The sequence below is a fragment of the Ammospiza nelsoni genome, chromosome 10 (genome assembly GCF_027579445.1).
Source record: "Ammospiza nelsoni isolate bAmmNel1 chromosome 10, bAmmNel1.pri, whole genome shotgun sequence".
Lineage (NCBI taxonomy): Eukaryota > Metazoa > Chordata > Aves > Passeriformes > Passerellidae > Ammospiza > Ammospiza nelsoni.
Window position 1 is genome coordinate 8,341,097 of NC_080642.1, and position 22,060 is coordinate 8,363,156.

A 22,060-nucleotide genomic window follows, 5' to 3' on the forward strand; every position below is an offset into this window, starting at 1 on the left:
GAGTGTGGCTGCTCCAGGGGAATTTGATGCGGGGTGCCAGGCTCAGCGCGCCGGGGCTGTTCCTTGGTGGCCTTGGGGACAGGTGGCCTTGGGGACAGGCTCCTGGGCAGTGCTGGGGGAGGCCACGGCCCCACTTCCCTCAGGAGCTGTTTTAGGCCGAGGCTGCAGCGTTTGTGCCCTGCCGGAGCTGCAGCTCCTGCTGCGTCACAGCTGTGCCTGTGCCTGGCCCCAGGTGCAGGGGCAGGTGCAGACCCACAGATGGAGGGGCAGGTCCCAACCCACAGCCCCACATCCCTCACGCTGTCTGGTCACTGTGGACTTGCTGGGACAGTGCTGGGCTGTGCCTGACTCGCTGCCATGACCACTCCAGCCCTGACCATGCCTTGCTCACTCGAGTTCAGGGCTTGCCCTCAGGCCTGCCTCCTGCCCCTGGGCTGACACCTGGCTGGTGCGACCTGGCAGTCAGGACTGCCCCTGACTGGCGACCTGGCTCCTTCAATAACCTGACTTCCATGCCTGGCTGTGCCCTGCTCACCTCCCTCAGGCACCACAGGACGGGCCCCTGCCCCGCCAGCCTGATTGTCACACTTGGCTTATCTCCCCATCCCCTGGGGAGCAGCCATCCTCCTCTGGGCCCTGACAGATTTTGCTACCAAGGATATATTTTTTCTGATGTCTTTGGGCTGTCCCAGCCTTGCAAGTTCTTTTATCCTCCACAGTTACCTTTCCTTCATGCCCTGCTTGATGGGGAGAATTTGAGAATTAAAAGCCAAATACTGTAGCTGGAAAATGCCTCTGTTAAATTTCTTTTCCCAATCTGTTCTTGTGCTTTCATAAAACTGAAAATGCCAAAGGTGAATACTGTATCAAACTCTTTTTTTTTATTTGAAGGTGTTGCACAAATTGTAAACCATGTTGCCATTTTGTTGTTATTTTGTTACAGATAGTTGTGGCGCTTCTGTGCTGGCTAGACTGTGGCTGGCTTTCTAGTAATCAAAGGATGGAGGATGCCTTCTGGATGCTTTGCTTCTCCTGGACATGAATCTGATGGAGAAGGTTCTTCAGGAAAAGGGAGAAAAACTGGTCCAGTGACTGGTTTGGTCAAGTCTGGTTTGTTTACTTGAGTATTTTCTCCATCACACCTGTGGGCAGATTCTACAGCCTTAGGAGGAACTGGCTTTCTGTCTTTATGTTCATTTTGACTTTCTCGTAGGCTATGGAAAGTGATGTCCTCATTTGAAGGGGGTAGAATTTTAACCCAGCCCACTGTTTTTTCCAGGTGTGGGGAAAAAGAATTGGCGTCTGAAGGGGAGGCCTGTTGATCCTGCGTGGATTTTCCAGGTGTCTGATTGGCTTCCTGGTTTTCCTCTTCAGTGGCAGGTTCCTAAATAACAAGGATTAAGCATTATCTAAACTGAAGCAGTTCCAAATTTCTTCAGATATGTAGATTACCCTTCACGCTAAGGATTTCTAGTCCTCCAAGACCAGCTACAGAACAGAAGCTCAAAGTATAAATGGATGTAACTACATCTTGTGCCAGTGGAGATGGGTGCATGAAACTTGGGTAACTACAGTAATATCCCCTTGCATCCCCTTTGTGATTTATAATTTCATTGTAGATCATTCTAAACACATTCTGCAGGATTGTCTCTATACTCACTCTACTGCCTTTTTGTCCACCAAACAACAGCTGGTTTTATCACAAGAGAGATTTCTTCCTGATCTGGCCTTATCACTTTCTTGAAGCACATCTTTGTGAATAAGAAAACTTAAAAATGGCTAGGCTTTCAAAAGTTCAATACTTGTTTTGTAAAGGAGTATTACTCTTGCAATATTAAGATTAGATTAAGAAATACCTGCTGACTGTAGATTTCACAGGATATTGTGACAAACTGTTCCACATGGCCGTTTACTACAGAGCCTTTGCAAAAACCGATTTTCTGTAAGAAGAAAATACAAGCATTTTTTCACATGGAGCCCTGATACTAAGCTCCTATCTTGTAAAATAAGTGATTATGAAAGGCTGAATAGTTATAGCTTCTAAGTGTATTTGTAGGGATAAACAGCTTGGGCAAATTTTTATTTTGGGATTGGCAACCTCACAAAGGCAGGCAGTGTTTTGATAAAGGCCTTGTATTTGCAAAGGAGGGTTAGGTAACACAATAGCAAAACTAAGCTGACTGCTTAAGGCCAAACTACAACAGCTTGCTTCAGTTCTCATGCAGCAGAATATCCCTATAAAGGCAAGTTGTGTGTAGAACATAATATAATTTTCCACACAGAATCAATTTCATGCCATACTAGTGAAAGAAACTGTGAAAAAAATGCTGTTTCTAGTAGTTGTCTATAAGTATATACATCTATAGGTATCATGGCTTGGATCTCACTTAAGATGTGACTTTAAATGTTACCTCTTGACAACATGCCTGTTTAGTCTTCCAGTTTATCTTACAATTTTTTCTTTAGTTCCTAAATGTTTTCCTAGCTGACCTGATTGTAGTATGAGTGTACTCTTCATGCATTGTTAGTGAATTATGGTCTATGTCTGTTTCTTTGGAAGAAATCCTTTAGACTCATTCCGTTTTGTAAGGTGATTGCTACTCCACCTTTTTTGAATGGTATTTTTTTGTTTTCTTTGCTTATGGACTTCTGGTAAGAATTCAGAAGTTTTGCTGAAATGTTTCTCTATTCTAAAGCAATCTGTAGACTTGAAAAACACTATAGAGTTATGATCCATAAAAAGACGACTGTGACTCTTGGTTCTTGTCTGCAAAGAGCCAAGGAGATAAATACTAAATATTTGCTGAGGAATCATAGTATCTGGAAAACTGGTGTTCATGGAAAACTGGTGTACAAGGAAAAGTACTTACAGCTACTTCTGGTGGAAGTGGCTCACACATTGAGATGTCAGCAACCGTGTCATCTTTGGAGCAAGATGTCTCCTGAATTAAAAACTCCACAAAATGTGCAGGACCAACGACCCACTGTAAATGAGAGGCCAGTGGCAATTAGAACTTGTACATGTCTCAGGAAGAATAAAGAATTTCTACTGACCTTGAAATATATTAAAAATTCCTGCAATGGAAGGAGCAGGTGATACTTGGACATTACTGTTTGTTGTGTTACAGTGAATTTTTTGCCAGTACTGCTTTATTGCCTGGTAATTTTTTACTTCTTATATATGCATAATCTTAATAACTCATGGATTTGCATAGTGGAAATGGGTTTAGATTTTGTCAGAAATTATCATCCACATAGAACTACATAGCCAGAGACCCTGTTCAGTGTCTTGTTGACAATTTCTGATTGTTTTAATGAACAGAATCATTTTACTATTTCTAAAATTGGGGTTAGAAAATGGAAGTGATTACATAGTATATTGTAGTAATATCTGACAGTTTAGACAAACAAGAAAAACCACTTTGCTATCTACACATACTGAATTTTAGAGAGACGAGGTAATACTGTGGTAAACAAAGAGGATTTTGCCATGAGATCATGAGCTCTCTGTTAGTTCTAAATTAGTTCTAAACCATGCTTATATTCATTCAGTGAATTACAGATATGAATTGGAAGGTATGACTTGACTTTATTAAATACTTTCTATTAAGGAATAGTAATGTGAATTCATGGTGGTGGAAGAAGAAAGAGTTAACATTGAAGCTTTTCTGAACTTTGGAAGCAAGTCTACGTCTTGACTTCTGCATTTCTTTTTGCAAGAAATGGAATCAGAGTCTTGGATCACAGAAATCAGGAGTATTCTGAATAGAAGGGTTCTTGAGGGATAAATCAAGTCAGATGAGCCTTGGCTTACCTGCATTGAAGCTCTTGTGACATTGAGGACAGAGAAGTAATGAGTTTGTTCACTCTCTGCATTGAACTTGGCAAGGCTTCGGGCAGCAGCCTCCAAGTATTCAGGCTTGGTTGGAGAATCATCAATGGGGCAGTCGGGACATATTGACCAAATATATTTGCCCGGAACTTTTTATTCAAACACAACAGTGTTGTTAGAGAAGACATAACCAGAAAAGCATGTTGACAGTGTAGGTCACTGTAAGTGCATCTATGCTCCCAACCCTGTCCACTTGTCCTCCACTCCCCTAGAGTAAGATATTTGTGGTTTGCACCCCTCAGTAATTTTGAATCTTTATGTATTTACAGACCCATAAAAATGTTGCAGTGGAAGCAGACACCGAAGGAAAAAGTCAACCTATTGACAGTGGGCTTGCTGTTTTTCCTTGCCTTTTCACAAACTGTTTTTTTTTCTTTTCAGTTCAGAGGGTAAAAGCCCATATAGAGGCTCTGCTGAGTGTCCCAGAGGTTAAAACAGTTATTACTGAACTCTTTTGAGCTGCATTACCTCCCTGGCCTTATGATCACTGACTTGAGAAAATCAGGGCAGCTGAAGCTAATGGAGATACTGCAGTCATAATTACATTTAAAATTTAAAGTAATGCTATTTGGCAAAGAATTTTTCCAGTTCTCTTATAAAGAGTATGTTAAAGACATACCTGGTTGTAAAGTGCACTCATAAGTATTCAGATGAGCAATATTTCTTGCCTGATTTATATAGATAATTGCTTTGCATTGACCGTAAACCTAAAACAACATAAACATTTAGAAACAATTAATATTGCACTCTTTACTCATCATCTAGTAACTAGACAGGAGTGGTTCATTTTCTTCTTGCAATTATGGAATTCTTTTCAATACAAAAGTTTTGTTAATACTTAAATGACAATGAAGCATATTTCCAAGCATCTAATTTAAAAACAAAAGGCCAGCTCATCCCCTGGTGATTCTGATCTATAGAGATGCAGTGCTTAACTGCTGGGTGGCCTGCCCAGGGCCACTCTTCCGGCAGCTGAGAAGTGCCCAAGTGTCACAGAGTGCTCCTGGGTCCCTGTCCTGGGCTGGCTCTATGTCTGGAACTCAGAGAGTTTAAACCCATAGATAATTCAGAGTGTCTGGATCCAGTCACCTGTCTTCCACCTTCCCTCTTTTCCCTATAATCATAGGGAGAGTGGTAGGAAGGACCATAAATCAGTTTTGTGGCATAGTAGGGTCATCCTTGCACACAAAAAAATCTTACTTTATGGCCAAAAAATATTTTCTGAGGGCTTCTTAGATATTCCTGCATGTGTGCTCAAGGCCTCTGGACATGCATTTCTTGGCTTCACTGAAGGCATATAAACCATATAGTCTTTGTGCCCTTTTTCTGCTGAAAACACTGTAATGAGAAGTGAGCAGAATTCTTTTTATTTTTTTCTAGTTTTTCATTGAAAAGTTAAAATTGATTTGCCTTAGAAGCAGTCCAGGAAAATTTAATCATAACTTTTATATATATATGTGAACCTTTTTTCTTGTCATTCTTCATTTTCTAAGAGTTTTTTCAGTTGTTCAGAGCAGTTTTGGTCACCTGTAGCAACAGTGTTGGACCACTTTCTGTCTTTTCAGCTTATCTTGCTGAGCTTTCCCTTTTCTCCTATTTCAGTGCAATTTTTGCAAAGTTGTCAGAATCAAAGTGGAATTAAACTAAACCAAAATTCACATGTTATATAAAAGTGTGTTTCTTTTATTCCCTCCTTGACAAGCTGTCTTTAAAATAAACTCTTATACTGTTGCTATAAAAAGTAAACCATTATTCTAAATAGTGTCCTAGCATGGCTATTTAGTTTGGTCTCTTTATTAGCTTTGGTCAAAAACTTTCTTTTAATTTTCACTTTTTCAAATAAATCTTACCAGTCTATAAACTGACTAGAAGATACAGAGTAAAATTGTGGATATTATAAAATGGGCTTTGATTTTTTTTTCTAAGCTTTTTTTTTTGTTGCCCACTAAAAATCCAAGTGTAGGGGTTTTGCAGTCATCAGTAGTACCTGAGTAAGTCATCATATGTGAGATTAAATAGAAAAATAAAATCCTTACGGTTGAATGAGCAGATCTGAGATTACAGTTCTTCCACAACTTTTTGCTGAGTACATGGCACTCAGTATCTACTACATCCAAGATGAGATAGAAGACAGAACCAGTGATCTCCTGAAAACAAGAAACAAAAGGGTCACATCCCAGTTTTGTATCAAAGTAGGGACTCATAAAAAGGAGAGATGAAAAAATGGAAAACACACAGATGGAATGCAGAGATATCCTGAGAACTGAACACTCTCTGTGACAAAAGTGGCAAATCAGGTGAAATTCAGGTCCTGTTAGAACAGGCTTGGTCATGCAGCTAGCCAGCTGTATATAAAGAACAATCCTTTGGTCAGTTTTATTCTTCTGTTTCTGGTACCAACCAGAACCCAAGAATAAAGACTAAACATGTTGATGTTTTCACTGTCAACTGCATTTTATTATCAGATTTGAAAGGTTGGTATTTTGCCTTAAATAAGAATGAGATTGTAAATACCACAACTAATAAAAAACTGCTAACATGGAACATTCCCAGCAGGCATTAGAAAGAGAAATATCTTATTTCTTAGGGCAGTGTCTTCTTCAAGTGTGGATGCTCTCACCTGCTGTAAAGAGGCAAAGGCTGTGTTGATAGAGAAGCTTAGATATTATCTCAGCTATCAGGGAGTTCTGTGAGAGACCTTGCAGGGTCACAGGGATGTCTCAGACTCACTTAAAGCTTCAGTCCAGTGCTTGAGTTCTGACCTGAGCTTAAGTCCAGAAACCTTTATTCAGTTCACTGCAGCACAAAGCAATTCAGGCTCATCTTTCCAGGCAGGAAGTACAAGGAAGGACTAAAAATTCAGTTCCATATATCTAGTGCTTACATCATGCAGTGCAGGAGGATGAGCTGCTGCATGGTGCAGCTCCTCATTCTGCCTCCACACTAGACATGGGCAAGCACCTTTCCAGCATGTTTATCAAGGATACAGCTTAGTTGGATCATGTTTTATTTATATCCTTAGTGGAAAGCTGGAAAGAGGGCAGCTGTCATTTATACAACCTAAAGAACTTAGATGTGAGCGTTAGTTGTGTGTTTAGACTGAGATTATGTCTTTGCTGAAGGGGGAGAAAAACCAAACTGAGTGACAGCAGTGTTCATTCATCCCTGCTTGATGTCACTGGTTTGTGGAGAAAGCACTAAATGGGGTGGCAATCTTGTGGAAGTCTGGGGCTGACATCTGTGTCATTTTGCCTTTAGTTTTGGCCTCTTTTTAACAGTGACTAAATACCAGTCCATAGGGCCTATGAAGCTGGAGCACTGCTGACTTTTTTGTCTTCATAGTGTTTAGAAAACCACAAAGTGGTGTCTGCTCTGGAGTTCTGAGCAGACTGAGAGATGCAAACTACTCTGATCACATCTGTGGAGATCTGAGGGATGGTAATTGTATGTGAACTCTACATGGATACTAGTAATACTAAACCCTTTAAATTTGAAAGGGTAAAATAAAAATAAATAAAAAGAATTATGAAATTGCTTTGTTAGCATTGTCTCTTAGTTCTATTCTTATATATGCAGCTTCTCATGCTTTCTAATATTTTTTGTATTTTCATATTATTTTTTTTTTCCCTAAGTGTTCTATGAAGTGATCTGGTAATGCCTTGCACTGAGATCTCAGAACTTGCTTACACTAATCCTGAGGTTTAGTTATAAGTTTCATTTTGAAGGCTGTGGAAAGATCAAAAGTTATTTTGACAAAGAGTGACCCTGAGGTGCAGCAGTGCTGTTTGTGCAGTGGCACAGCAATATCCCCCCACACAGAGATCCTTCTGTGGAAGGGACTAATCATCATTTTCTGTCTATGTACAAGATATCTAAATACCATGATGATAATTCTCTTTAATATGATAGCTAATACAGCTTAAATCAGTAAACACACAGTAAGATCAGTCAAAGAGTATTTGCTATTTGCTGAAAATGTGTTTTGGAGTAGTGCAGCATTTGGTACAAGTTTGTAACTTTACATTTGACTTCTATAAGGAAAAAGCCATCACTAAGACTATCCACATGAAGAAGAAATAGCCAAGAAAAATGTGCATCTTTAAGGAGTCTTATATTTGGAATTGGTGACTTGAGCTTTCAAACTGGTTGTTAAGGTATTCTGGAGGCAAAAGGACATGAATACCTCATTAAAGAAATCTTCTTATAATCAAATGTGTTTGGTGTTAGATGGGTTTCCTCAGCTGAATCATGAATATTGATTATAAAGACTGGTAATCTTAGAAATACTAAATGCATCCAGTGCAGACCAAACCCTTGCCTATAGGTCTCTTGTATAATAGCAGCTCTAATAAGCAGATAGGTTTATTACAAAATCTACACATCTTTTGGTCTACCTGCTTCTGTATGTATCATTCACCCCCAGGGAAAGGCTAATTTGGGGCTTATTCAGAGCTCAGCAGATCACTGAAAATTTTAATCATCCTTATTTTAATTTTCATTACAAGACTGTTATGCAAGGGCCTTTTGATATCTGCTTAGTATTGAATAAAAAGTTGTATCTCTTTCCATTGCCAAAAGGATCCCTCCCTCAGCACTGCTGGTGCCAGGCTGCAATGTGTGCTGGGCAGCCAGGGAGCCAGAGGAGATGTGGCAGCAGGGTGACCTGGTGCAAGGGAAAGAAATAAAATATTTGGGCATGTTTTGTAATTTTGGTTAAGTGCCCATCAGTGAAGCTAATCATTAGTATCTTGTATGAAAGCAAGCTCTGTCCTACTTGCATATAAGTTAATAGCAGATGGCTCATTAGTTTCAATTAGAGCAAACCTGAACCACAGGTTGCTTAAGGGCAGATTTGAATTTGAAGTAACTTTGAAAATTTTTTATCCTCAGTACTACTTAAGAAAGTGAGAGGAAGGACCACTGACTGGTGCACAGAGAAAAAAAAATTTCTTAATTTTTTGAGAGGAATGGGAGGTGCCATAAGGCTGTTACTGTCCATGAACCCCTTGGCATTGCTGACTGCTCCTTATGTACTCAGTCCCAGCAGCAGCAACCATGGGACAAAGGGCTTAGAATGTCTAGTTTGTTATTGCAATGACTTGAAACACCTTATTTACAGGATGCAATAATAGATGAAAAAAAAAAGAAATCATAAAAGTAAATAAGTAAATTAAACCCTCAGATAAACAAAGTATTCTTGCTCTAAAGCAATGAGTTGTCTTTAGGAAATTGAGTGACAGACAAATCACAACCAAGGACCAAAATTCTCCAGTGCTGAGATATCTTCGGCAGAGGTGAAGGGAGAAGTAGGGAGATAACTGAGGTGGTTTACAGCATGTCTGCACCTACCATGCTGCACTCTAGGGTGCTCATAGGGGGCTCTAATTATTGTCAATAGGAAATTGCCCCAGGAGGAGGGCTGAGTACCAAACTCCATGAAACAGCCCCAGGAAGGGGTCTGAGCAGCTAACTCCCTGCCTGCTGATGTGGATTCTGGGCCAGCTCACCTGCATCATGTGGAAAAATTCTGAAGAGATCTGTTCCAGTTGCTCAGTGGGCACATTCTGTCACCTGAGCAAGGCAATGTAGAGCACACAGTGCAAACCACAGCAGAGCATCTTTAGCTGTGAGATCTCGGGTTGCTGGAGTACACAGTGTGTCTGCAGGAGCCATGTCCTTGTAAGAGCAGCAGGAAGAAGTGTCCTATCCTTGCCAGCACAGATCTTTAAGTATCTGGCAACGAGCCTAATTTTCTTTAGTGTTCTGAACTCAGCCTTTCAGGTAAGGTAAGCTTATGGGAAGTGAGCAGCATCGCAGGGAATGCTAGCAGCAGCCTTCCATAGTGCATAATCTACTGCAGGCCCTTGTGAATTCATTTCAGGCTGTCCCTGGTTAGTGCCAATAGATTCAGTTATTGTAGCACAAAATTGTCATAAATTAAGCACACACAGAGAAATACGATACTCGAGGAAATGTGAGTGATATTCTGTAGGTATTTCCAGTGTATTTTTGCCCTTGAACTGGTTTCAGGTTTCTTCTGGAGAATGAGTCATCTTTTAGAGGTCTGTAAAGGAATTCCTTGGTCCCAAGCAGGATGTGTTTACACCTGTTAGTGCTCATATCTTTTGTGCAAAACACACTATGACTTACTAGCCTTTGCACTCCAACTGCTCAAGGCAGCGGGAGGAAGGTGTAAAATGAAATTAAATCAGAGTAGTGGTGTTTCATATCAAATTTGAACTGATGCCTGGAGCTATTCCAAGGGCCTGCAGCAGAGAGTCATGACTGAGATTTGCTCTCTAATTGCCCACAGTGTGATGAAATCATTTCTAGTCTGTGCATAAAGTTGACATGGCCTCTGGAGTCCTGTGAATAGAGCTTTGCATTAGCCTTTGGAAATATTTCCTCATTCAAATAGGTATTTCTGAGAAATAGACATGGGGAGGAGCACATACTGGGCCAGAGGGTGACTTACCTGGGGCTGCTCTCGGGCGCTGACGATCCTGTAGAGGCTGAGCACGTAGCCCTCCTCTCGGTCAGCGTTGATGTGGCGCAGAGCCAGGTCTGCAGCCGCCTCCACTGCGGCGTCATCGCAGCGGGGGCACAGCAGGGCAGCCCCTGCCCCTGGGGCTGGGGGGGCAGCAGTGCAGGAGCAAAGCACCTGCATGCCAAAGAGCACCCAAGCAAGCCAAGCCATTCTGCTTAGAGAGCCAGTGCTGCAGATCAGGGTGCTGAGTCAGGATGGAGGGCCTGAGACCTGAGTGAGATAACAGACCTTTCTGTTATCTGTGTCTCTTTATAAACTTGTGCCCCCTTTTTATTACATACTGACCATCACCTTTAAACCTGCAGCTGCAACAGTAAACATTAAGTCAATGATTACAAGGTTTTACAGAAGTGTTGTTGCTCCCTCTGAGACCAGACAGCACTTTTTCCCCCTGGCTTTCTGTCTCTAATTTGGACTTCACTGGGCAGATCATGCAATTTTGACCTCATGGCAAGGGATAAGAATACACACACAAAGCTGCTTCCTTAAGAAACCAGATTTGCTTGAATAAATCTATGTGCAGAACAGGTCTGGCTCCAATTCTGTTCTGTCAGTGATCCAGTTCTTCTGCCAAATAAAACAAAGACAAAGGTCTCAGTAATTTGAACAGAAAATGGTAAATGCCACAAGATTGACTGATTTTGCAATTTCTATTTGTTAAATGACAGTTTTAAGCAAATATATTGACTCTAATATATGCAGTCAGTTTGGTTGTGATAGGAAGCTCAGTTTGGATTCATTCTGTGAGCATTTCCACTCATCTGGATACCTACAGTTGAATGCTACCCCTTAGCCCTGGAGGCATTGACACCCCTCAAGGGTCATGGCAAATTCTTCCCAGAGAAACTTTAGTTTGAAATCACAGCAGTGTGCCTTGTGAATAATCTGTCAGGAACTCCATGCTGGAGACAAGGGGGAATAACTTTACAAGTAGCTTCTATCTTGAAGATCTGGAGAAGTGACAGGGACCATTACTTGAGGAGGATCCTGGTGAATGTCACTGGTTTTCTACTAAGGGGCAACTCTGCAGCATTTCACCTTGAAGGATATCAGAAGCTGGGTTACCATGTCCCTGGCTCTTATTTTTTGTCATGGGACTCTGTGATTGCAGCTTTCTGCTGGAGGACATCCAGTACCTTTAGTTTTGAAAGTTCTGTTGAATGAGGAAGAAAAAATGCAAGTGAAGGGCATAATTGCCTCTTCAATGTTACTGTGATGTTTGGAGTAGTTAAAGATTTCTATATTGTCACTTTTTTTACTGGCTTTGTAAAGAATCTGAGCCCATCTGGAGACAGCAGAATGTGTCCCAGGGAATGTGCATAGAAAGCTGGGATTATAGATACAGCCAGAAGAGCTGCAGCAGCACTGGAGCTGAAACTCCTCTGAGAAGACATTGCTTGGTGGCAGAGGTGCAAAACCCCACTAGCAGGGCAGAAGGGGCACATGGCTGCTGGAGTGAGCCCCTCTCGTGTTGGGTGAGGGATAATGCACAGACTGTGTCCCCGAGGGAGGGGAGACAAGGGCTCAATGTTGGGAAGCACTGCTGTAGCCATGGTACAGGAACCGCAGCAGCAGCAATGCAGACTCGCTCCCATTGTTCCTTGTGCCTGGGGCTGCTTCCCCTGCGGCTAAGGGATAATAACTCATTTTCTTTATCCTTACAGTGCATGGCATTTCTATGGAGATGGGTGCCAGTTAGTGCTGGCTGTGTCGGTGCTTCTTATAATAGGGGATTGTTATATCCCTGACTCTGCTCTTTGTACTCTTCCTCTGCCTGGAAAGGAAAAATTTCTCTGTTGAAGTAGCTGACCTCAAAACATGGACACAACTGGGAAATCTGAGCATGTTCAGCCAAAGCAGCACATGAAGTACATGAGCTTTTGCAAAACAGGGTCTGAAAAAGCTGAAAAACATTGTCAGCCAGTGATGCAGACCAGGCAAAACTCTTCATGCTGCATTTCAAGGGAGGAGGCATTTGTATTTCATCTACCACCATTTCATATGTCTCATTGCCCAGAGAATTGATTATTAAATACTGACTCTGTTACTAAGGCCTAGGTGCATGAAAATGGGGCTATACTGGTAGGAGACAAAGTGATTGCTTCAAAGCAGTCATGGAAAACAGATCTGTAAGGGGGCACAATGTGTCCTTAAGAGGACAAGTGCTAAGGAGAAAGAAGAAGTATGGCTACCAAAGTGGAATGCACACAGAAATTTTTTTTCTTCCTGTTTTAGAAAAAAAGGAATTGGTTTCACCAGCCATAGGAGAACATCTGTGAAGTATGGAGCCTGCAGATGTTTCTGCTATATATCTTTGCTTTATGTGGTTTGAAAAGGCAACAAGAAAATGCAGCATTTCTGGATTTCAGGGATCCCCATAGGTAGGGAAACATTCATTCTACCATCAGAAAATTTTCTAAGCCTGGAAAGCACTCTCTCTTCTATTAATTAGTCCCTATTTCATTATATAGAAGACAATATCTATAGTTAAGTAATGATGATTCCTAGTTTTGAAAAGTCTCATGTATCTGGTGTCACAGGGATCCAAAACTCAATAGTTGCAGTTTCATTAAATCCTGTGCTGTGTCTCATGCAGTGAGATAGGAAGACCTCCTATCTTACTGCATTAAGAGATTTCTACAGCTTAATACTAGCACTTTTTGAAGGAAAGGCTGCATGCAGGTTATACTGGAGCCACTGCTTTACAGAGGAGCAAAAACTCCCTGAGCCACTGACTGGCTGTGCCTGGTGCAATTGCCCACAACACACTTCCTGCAAAACTCAGCATTTGCTGGAATGTGAGAGCAGCTACCTTCACAGGAGAGCTTGCCCTCAGTGTGCTGCCATCACATCAGGCTGTGGTTCATAGAGTCTGGGCTGGTTTTTCTTTCTTCACACACCCAGCTGAAGCACTGGTGCAAGTGCCAATGACTTTTCCCTTCCCCACTGGCACAGCAGAGCAGAACCTCTCTGTATTGTGAGCTGTTGCACTATCACCAAGAGCAAGTGTTAGTTGTGTTGCTTACTGAGTACTGGATGGTTGTAGCTGGGAGAACAGGACAGGTTATTTGAAAGAGTTCAGAAATGACATGTGTTCTGCAATTTTTTGCTGCCTGCATGATAATTATCTTGTAGCAAGTGCTGTTCCTGGTTAAACATTCATGACTGTCTTTGAGACTGCTCCCCAGGGCCTGCAGAATTCCAGTCTGGCTGGCAGTAAAGATCCTTCTGGCCCCAGCCCCTTATTAATTCTCTACCTAGAATAGATTCTGCCTCTAACATGTGCCAGAAATTCAAGGAAGATTTGACTGCTAGGACAATGGTAAATTGCCATCACTGTCAGGGTCCTGTTATATGAGATACATGCCAGTCATATATTTTTTATTCCCTTGAACTGGCATTTCCTCATATGCACACAGATTGTGCAGGACCCCACGACTGCACTGCACCTGGGTGTCTGCTGGCAGGCAGACAATGCACATGCATTTGGCTGCAGGGACTGATGCTTTCAGCCTGCCAGCAGTCACTGTGTCCTGACTCTGTTCTTTTCATAGACATGGATGCTCTTGTGCCACGTCCAAAAGTTTTGAGGTACTTCTGGTGGATATCAAAAGTAGGTACATGGTAGGAAACATTATAGGTGGAAGGGAAAAGTACTTTTTTTCCTGCCACTTCTTTAGTGCTATTGGTGTGTGATCAAAAGAGAGGACTGACCTGATTTTCCGCAGTGCTCAGCACCCACACATCCCAGTGAAGCTGATGAGAAGTGCAGGAGCTTAGTGTTTTTGAAATCAAGCCCAGAATATGACTCATAATGCTGTGAAGGAGATACTTGACAACTAAATGAAAATATATACAGATAGAAGGTAGCAAAGCTTTGAACATTTTATTGTGAACTAACCTTTCAGGTGGTGTTTCTATCACAAAGCTACAACTGTTGTATAGCTCTTACAACAGTTTCACTGAAACAATGTTTTCTGTATTTTAACTAGAGAATCCCTGTATGTAAAGTAAACTACTGCTATATGTTGTAATAATCTATATTTTGGAGCAGGCCTTTGCAAGGCCCTGACCATGGCTCTGCCCTCTGGAGGGTAAAACTCATTCAGGCTGAGAGTCACGTGTTCTCAACTATTTGTAGTTGATGTTGTGGTCTGTGTGTTGCTGCTGCACTGATCCCTCAGTTTGGCTGCATTGCATGTCTGAAACACAGCCTAGATATCGAAATAGCGAATCCTCCCAGGGCAGGGAGGAGGAGGAGGCACAAAGCCAACAGGGCGAGGGACTTTGTCATGCTGAGCAGCCTCTGCAACTGCTCTCTTTGCTACTGGTTTTGCTGGGAGCATGGAACGGAACATTTCTGAAGAGCTGGATTCAGATGCAACAGGGTTATTGTGGAAAAGCCCAAGATTGTGGTTTGTGACACCCACAGCACTGGGTGCCAGTCCTGCTGATGTGTCTTGACCTGGATGAGCGTAGGTAACTCCAGGCTGGAAAAGAAAAACAGCTCATGTTGGTTTTCAGGGGTTTGGGGTTTGTGATGTACAGGTAATTGATACCTTACTAGTTACCCTGCTCCTAAAAACTGCAGGCCTGCAACCCAAGTTCAAATGTTCCTGACTATCAGGAAGTCTGATTTGCATTGGAACACATGCACAGGAACCCAGGAAGCCATTTTTTATAGCCAATGATTCATCAGGACCAAATTCTGTGATATATGATCTTTCAGGGCCACCTGCACAGCTGGTGAAACATTCAAGACCAGCTGTCTCATTTTCTCTTTCATATACCTCTTAGACAGCTATCTACTGTTGAGCTACCAAGAGCTGTTGTCCATAGGAAGTATCCAACCACCACCTAGTCCTTCTGAGACCAAATGTGAGCTAAAATACCTGGAGAGTACTCAGGTCGAATGCACGTTTCCCTCCCCTTGCTACAGCAGTGCAGGGACAAGGTCCCTGATTTCAGTCATGTCTAAGGACTAAAAGCCTCCCGCCCCACAATGCTGATTTCTGTTTTACATTTATCTGCCCCATCCCTTTAGCAGAGCAGAGTTTGGTTCCCTTTGCCCTGACAGACATGTGAATCTCCCAGATGGTCAAGAGGGCAAATTGTGTCAGGCATGGATGGCAGACATGACTTAATTCTCAGCACAGAAATCCATAGGATAATCAGGAGCTACCTTACCTTGGCTTTTAGGATACAAAGTTAGGTTATCACAAGTGGCTAATGCAGTCTATAGTGAAAGAAGTAAACTCAAGATGATGCCTTGTAGCAGTACCAGTAGGCTAGAATACCCAGGAAAGCAAGGGAGTATCTGGAGCTGGTACCTGATGTCCATACAACTGGCAATCCACCTGAAGGTCTTGTGAGGGAGCTTTTACCATCACTGCTGTGCAGAAACCAAAATTCTGGCAAAGCAGAACACAGTCAAGAGAAAATAGTTAGAAAATAGAGGGAGGCTGCATCAGAACTTTTAATTTCAGCACATTTAGAAATGGCTACTTGTTCTCATGTTCTATCTGAGCAGTAAAGTGCTTGCATTTTAGCCTGCTGGGCTTAAAATAAAAAAAGCTCTTTAAATGCATAAGCAGCAAATAAGGGAAACTCCTGTGTTCTTCTATAGTAAGATCTTTTGTATGTCTGGATATGAGGGAGGGAAAGAATATATAAGAATTTAGGTAAAGAGCTCCCACCCCCTAAAACTGCTTAGGACTCAGTTTCATCAGAAATAGAAGAATTTTAACATGGTAAAGTATACAGTATAATTCTCAAGAGCATATATATCAACTGAGTGCATTGGAATTGTAGGAGGGGGAAACAGTCTGGTTTTTTTTGGTTTTTTTTTTTTTTTTTGACTGTGAACTGTTCAGTACAAAGAGCCTGATTTTCTCAGGTGCTCATTTTAAGAATAAACAATAATATATAGTCTATTCATTGAAAATATTCTGTCTCTGGTCCTCAAGCCTTTTTCAAATGTATTCAAATCCATGAGAATTCAGTCCAGATACCTCAGAGAAAAGAGATAGGTGTGATATAGCTTTAAGAATGATATATTGAAAAACATATCAGGATGGTACACATTTCTCGCACTTTGATCCCCACAGGGATCTATTCCTGCTCCAGTGCAAGCACATCCCAGCATGATGCTGCTTTTCCACCTCAGAGCTGGGGAGCTGGGGCTGATGTCTGCCATACTCACAGACTGATCCTCAGGCAGCAGCTGACAAGCCCCCACGTTGGCTTTAGCTTCTTGTGCAGAGCAGTTTGTGGCACCCACAGCAAACTCGGCAACAACAACGTGCCCTGGATGATACTGATAAAACAGGAAAAATGTTTCACTGACTTTGCACTCAGAAACTGCAGAGCTGCTGAGAAAAGATAAAAAGCAAATGTTGTGGCTTCATCTCCCACTGGAGTGAAAGGGAATCCTGTGGCTAAAATGACACATAATAGTTGGGAAATTAAAAGCAAATCAGGAGGGCAAATTAGAGCAAGCAAATTGTGTCTGTTTGCAAGCATAACTAGGTAGCAGGGCACAATTACTGTAGATGAAATATTATGTTTACATGAAAGGCTAGACATAGCTGTAGAAATCACCTGTATTTTGGCTCTTCCAATCTCGAGGAGTCTGAGGTAAGAATCAGTGGTTTTGCTGTTGTAGTCATTGAGTGCAGCTGACACGGTTTCTAACACCTCTGTGTCATTCATTCTTGCCAGCAGTGGACAGTCAGGGCAGACTTTGAGAATGTCTTCACTGGAGTCTGCAGGAGGAATAGATCATGTTTTGATCAGATTGCAAATTGTTTAGAAAGGCATTATAGGCCTATTCAGTAACACAAAGCACTGTTTAAAAGCCTGTCCCAAATTAAAGTGGCAGGAATTTTTCCAGTGCAGGCTATAGATGGCAGTGTGTCACACGACTTGGCCATTCAAATCTTTCTGTGGACTTCAGTAGCACATTTTATATGTTCTTACTCAGTTTTTAGAAAATTTTCTTTCTGGAAATCTGTGACAGCAGTGAAAAGGTGCTTCAGCTCACACAAGGAATGGTAGAAAAATGAAGATACTTTACCTCATTGGAGTTGCATTTGTTATTTCAGTCATCAGTTTTGACAGTAGTACTGAAGACATCTTGTACAGAGCAAAGAGATCTCACACTGAGCAGGCAGAATAGACATTCTGCTTTCCCATGGCAGTATTGAAAATGCTGGATTTAGTAAAGAAGCTGCATCTGCCAATGGCACTCTGATGACCAACAAGTGCAAGTAAACTCAGACCAACAAGGAATCAAATTCTTAAGGTTAAACTGCTGACTGAAAAGACTCAAATCTGGGACTTGCTCCCCAGTTAGTCTTATAGTATCTTAGTTGTCACAGTAAAGAGGAGCAAAGAGAAACAGTGGGTTTGTAAGGGAATGAAACCAGAAAAGAGGGCTGGATTTAGAAAACCTATTAACTGTTGTCCTTTATGCCATATTTATACCCAGGAGTTTAGAATCAGAAAAGCCACTGAACTGTAACCACTGCTATAAAAATACTCCAGCCTCTAGATTCAAATCTACAGAACAAAGCCTTTACCTGCATGTGAGTGGCATTTGCTAGCAAGTACAGATAATACCCCATCCACCTTCTGCAGTTTAACATCACAGTCACCCTCAACTGCCTAGAGAGAGACAAAAATCAAAGGGTTACATTGTTGGATTTTCTGATAAAGGGCCACTAAATTCAAAAGAACAGATCCTGGTTGACCATTCCTGGCAACATCAGTCTGATGGCAAAGGCACTGCTAGGCATGTCCTGATGTCTGTGATTTTGTAAAAGGCAGATCAGAGCTACAGAATCTGGATCCAAATCTGGATCTCAAAAGTATCAAAAATACCAGGGTAGCAGGATTGTGGACATTAAGTACAGGTTTGTCTCTCATATAGGGCAGAGAATATGAATACTTATGAATTAAGACCTTCCACAGAGCTCTTTGATAACGTTCTCACTAATCTCAGCTGGTCAGTGGCCATGGTAACAGCAGAGTGTGCTGCCTTGTGTGAGCAACATGATCCAGCAGGGAGGAGATGTCAAAGGCAAAGCTGGAGTCACTGGGAAGAGGGAACAGTTAGAGTTACCTCCCCCCCGACGGAAAATAGAATCTGAGCCCTGATGAATACAGGGGTAGATCATGATTCATATTTAGTGAGCTCTGTGAATTGGGCCCCATTCTAGAAACAGCAGGCTCAGACAACATTTTCACTGCTTTGGTCAGGAAAGCGTCTCACAGCTGGATCACACTTGCATAAGAACAAAATATCTGAGGCCAGTAAATTCCAGCTGAGCAGTACTTCAAAGGCAGAGCCCTGTCTGAAGGAATAGCTCATCTGCAGTTGTAACTAGGAAGAGAAGCCTTGGTGGAACTGCAGCAGGTAACAACCCACATGTAGCCAAGGGAAGGGTATTTTTGCACACACTGACAGCCTGCCCTGTTTGTGGTTTGCAATGAGGCAATGACATGTGGGCTGAGTGAATCTGGAGCCCCTGTAGAAGGCCCCAAGGCATTCATGGACTGTGTGTGGGATGTTATGTTGGCAGAGATCTGTCCTCTCCAGATAACAGGACATGAAAGAAATCCAGGAGTGAAGTCCTTCACGACATGAAGGCAGTGAAGTCAGCAAGGATGTTACAAGTGGTTGGGTGGTTAAAGGCTGTTACAAGGATATGACATTAGCTTGGGAATCTGGTGATAGCCTGGCCTTTGGCATCAACATATTGAACATGCACCTTTGGACCCAGCTGGTAATGTTCAGATACTCACATGTTCTGCAAAGCTCCTCACTGAGCAATTTGCAAGAGGTGTAGGGCTGAGAATAGGGCACGTGGTCTCCAGTAAGTCAAGTTCAAGAAATATGATGTCATTATTTGGCCCCTGAAAGGAAAAAAAAATAAACCATTGGAATTGATGTATTTTCTTCACAAACATCACCAGATTTCTTCCCTGGGGCTGCACTTCCTCTGTTGCTCACTATCATGGGTAGCTCCAGGTATACACCAGAGTAAATGAAAAGGTCTTTACTTTTAACTTTATAAAAGAACAGGACTCTAAATCTGGAGTAAGTCAAGATAATCACACTGAGTTTATTCCAGCTAATAAGGAACAGGCTCATAAATTTGGCAAAGTCAAGCTTGTATGAAGTGAGTCAGTTCTCTTAAGTTAACTTAATTTTATTTTGTTGGGTAGTTTTTAAAAAAATCAACAGCTTTCTGATGAAAAAAACTTCATGTTTCTATAACCAGATACCAAACAAACCCCAGTGAACATTGACCTGCCTTGTTTAGTGCATTGGAATTACACTGAATTGTACCAGTTCATTTGTAACACAGGACACAGTTCCTTGGGTTCTCTAGGTCCAAGATTGATTCTGATCAAATCATGAGTGATTCCATTTAAACCAATTAAGTCATTTTAGTGTAAAAGCATTAATATGAGCAAAGCAGTGTCACCAGTGTTTTTGTATGGGCAACTCTGGACACACTTCTAATCTCATGTATGTCTGTTGTAGTCTTTTCTAAACTTATCTTTTGGCATCTTCTCTTTCATAACAAGTAGAAAACAGCTATGGAGTTTCACTCATGTCATTGTTTGACTATTTTCCATGTTTTAAGAGAACCAAAGGTTCTGAATTGGCACATACATTGTATTTGGGACCTTTTCTATGGCCTTTCTAGATGCCTTCATTGATAGCAATAGATCTGTGGGAGAATAAGCCACGGTAATTTCCATTTAGACTCCTTGGTAGCTCAATAAGACATTAGGTAAAATTAATGCCTACTACAACATCACAAATAGCATGGAGTTTTGATAGGTATGTGTTTAGCCAATAAGTAATTACCTGCATCTCAAAGATTATCCTCAGTTTTTCTCCAGATTAGCTACTGGTCTTACAAATCAGCACCTGGGATGATCTGCCCTAGCAAACATTGCATTTGTAACCCGAGCTCTTTCTAGCACTGTACAAAAACATCTGAACATTTCTCCCTCCCCCTCTGTTCTGCTCTTTGAGAGATACATTCCACTGACCTGGATTCTCCACTGCTACCAGGTGTCCTTGCCCCATTTAAATCAACAGAGCTATGCTGATTTCCCCATGTGAGGATACAGCCCTTGCAGGCCCTTGGTGATTTCCAAGCATCCCCATGTGAGCAGAGTGCTCTGCCTGCAAGCTCCTCACTTACCTGGGGTACCACACGGATATCCTCGATTCTGTTCAAGGCAAACTTGTATCCATGATGACTGTGGCCATTAATATAATTCACAGCAACTTCAGCTGCTGCTTCAGATTCTGGGTCATCACAGCCCAAGGGAGCAGGGGGAGCTGCTGGTACAGCTTTGTGAATTGGAAGCTGAACAAGCAGTATTAAAGCTACTAGTGCCTTCATGGCACCTGAGGAAAACTGATCCCTTTCAGAAATAGAGATCTAAGAATACAGCTCAGATGGTAGCTAGGTAGTGGGAACTGGGGCCTCATTTATATAGTACATACCTCAGATTTACATGAGCACACGTCTGATATTTGTCCCAGTTCCAAGAAGCATTGCAAACAACAAAAGAGAAAAGTAAATGTTAGGACATCAAGCTGACTGATTAATTTTGGCCAAAGTAAATTTTATCAGGTAGGATATTGCGAAGTCTGCTAAAGCTGCTTAAGAAGAAAGCGTCAGCAAAAATGTAACACAATTTTTAGACACTTCTACCAACCAAATACTGTCCATGTAAGAGGAATGGGATCCCTTCTGTTAAATGTGTAGAGATGCTAGTGCTAATTAAGCTTTCTTGTAAACAGGACATTCTGTTTGGGCCCAAATCTCACCAGACACCAATCTAAATTGTGAGATCAGTAGCATGATAATTTAGAAAATGGAATTTTAAGTAGCTCTAAGGATCACATTCAACAGCAAATGTAATTGAATAGCAACTTTTGCTACTGAATTTATTTGGAATAGGAAATGAGGCATGGTTCCTAAATCCTTTGCATCAGCTCTTTCTTTCTCTAAATAATCTGAATATGTCCAATAGTTCTTGGAGTTTTATTTTGCAAAGCAGGCATCTTGTAGGAATGTTTCTGGAATATGTTGTACAGATTTGAGGATTTGGCAGAAGATCCTAAAGAACACAAAGTGTTTTAAGGAGGATATAGAGGAAAATTAGCTGCTTAAATGCCTAGGAATGCTGGATCCTATCTTATATTTACATTCATAGTGTACATATTTACAAAAGAGTAATGGGATAAAAAAAATAATCTATGTAGCAGAATAAAGCATCTATGATGTGTCCAGCATTTACAATCTTTAATTTAAGGTGAGCTGACTTTGGCTAGATAGATTCTATCTAGACAGTCTGGCTCAATCAATAGAAATGGTTTTCCTGCAGGGGCTTCAGAGCAGGTTTCTACCATCCATGCTAGGGCAGTGATCAGAACAGTAAAGGTCCCTTTTGGCTTTAACACATCTGAATCTCTGTTGTCATTTTTGGAGTCGAGGAACTAGCTGCAGATTTGAGATGAATAGAAGGACTTTGGCATAGTTAGAAGTTGGGGTTTTTTTACTTTAGATAATAAGCATTTCTCCTCAGCT

At 41.6% G+C, this 22,060-nt stretch overlaps 2 protein-coding genes across 2 annotated transcripts; both read right to left on the reverse strand.

Annotated features, from left to right (window-relative positions):
• Positions 1 to 859: 859 nt before the first annotated feature.
• FETUB (fetuin B) lies at positions 860 to 10,663 on the reverse strand. The gene is made up of 7 exons (XM_059479718.1): positions 10,368 to 10,663; positions 5,929 to 6,039; positions 4,512 to 4,599; positions 3,815 to 3,981; positions 2,871 to 2,984; positions 1,857 to 1,940; positions 860 to 1,384 (listed from the first exon to the last, which is right to left on the reverse strand). Exons 1-7 carry the CDS (start codon positions 10,587 to 10,589, stop codon positions 968 to 970), a joined length of 1,203 nt encoding a protein of 400 aa, XP_059335701.1. The 5' UTR covers positions 10,590 to 10,663; the 3' UTR covers positions 860 to 967.
• Positions 10,664 to 14,301: 3,638 nt separating this feature from the next.
• On the reverse strand, positions 14,302 to 20,939 carry AHSG (alpha 2-HS glycoprotein). Its single transcript, XM_059479267.1, has 7 exons — positions 20,663 to 20,939; positions 19,245 to 19,355; positions 18,020 to 18,104; positions 17,040 to 17,203; positions 16,642 to 16,755; positions 15,770 to 15,850; positions 14,302 to 14,929 (listed from the first exon to the last, which is right to left on the reverse strand). The coding sequence occupies exons 1-7, from the start codon at positions 20,864 to 20,866 to the stop codon at positions 14,654 to 14,656; spliced, it is 1,035 nt and encodes a 344-aa protein (XP_059335250.1). The 5' UTR covers positions 20,867 to 20,939; the 3' UTR covers positions 14,302 to 14,653.
• Between the last annotated feature and the right edge of the window lie 1,121 nt (positions 20,940 to 22,060).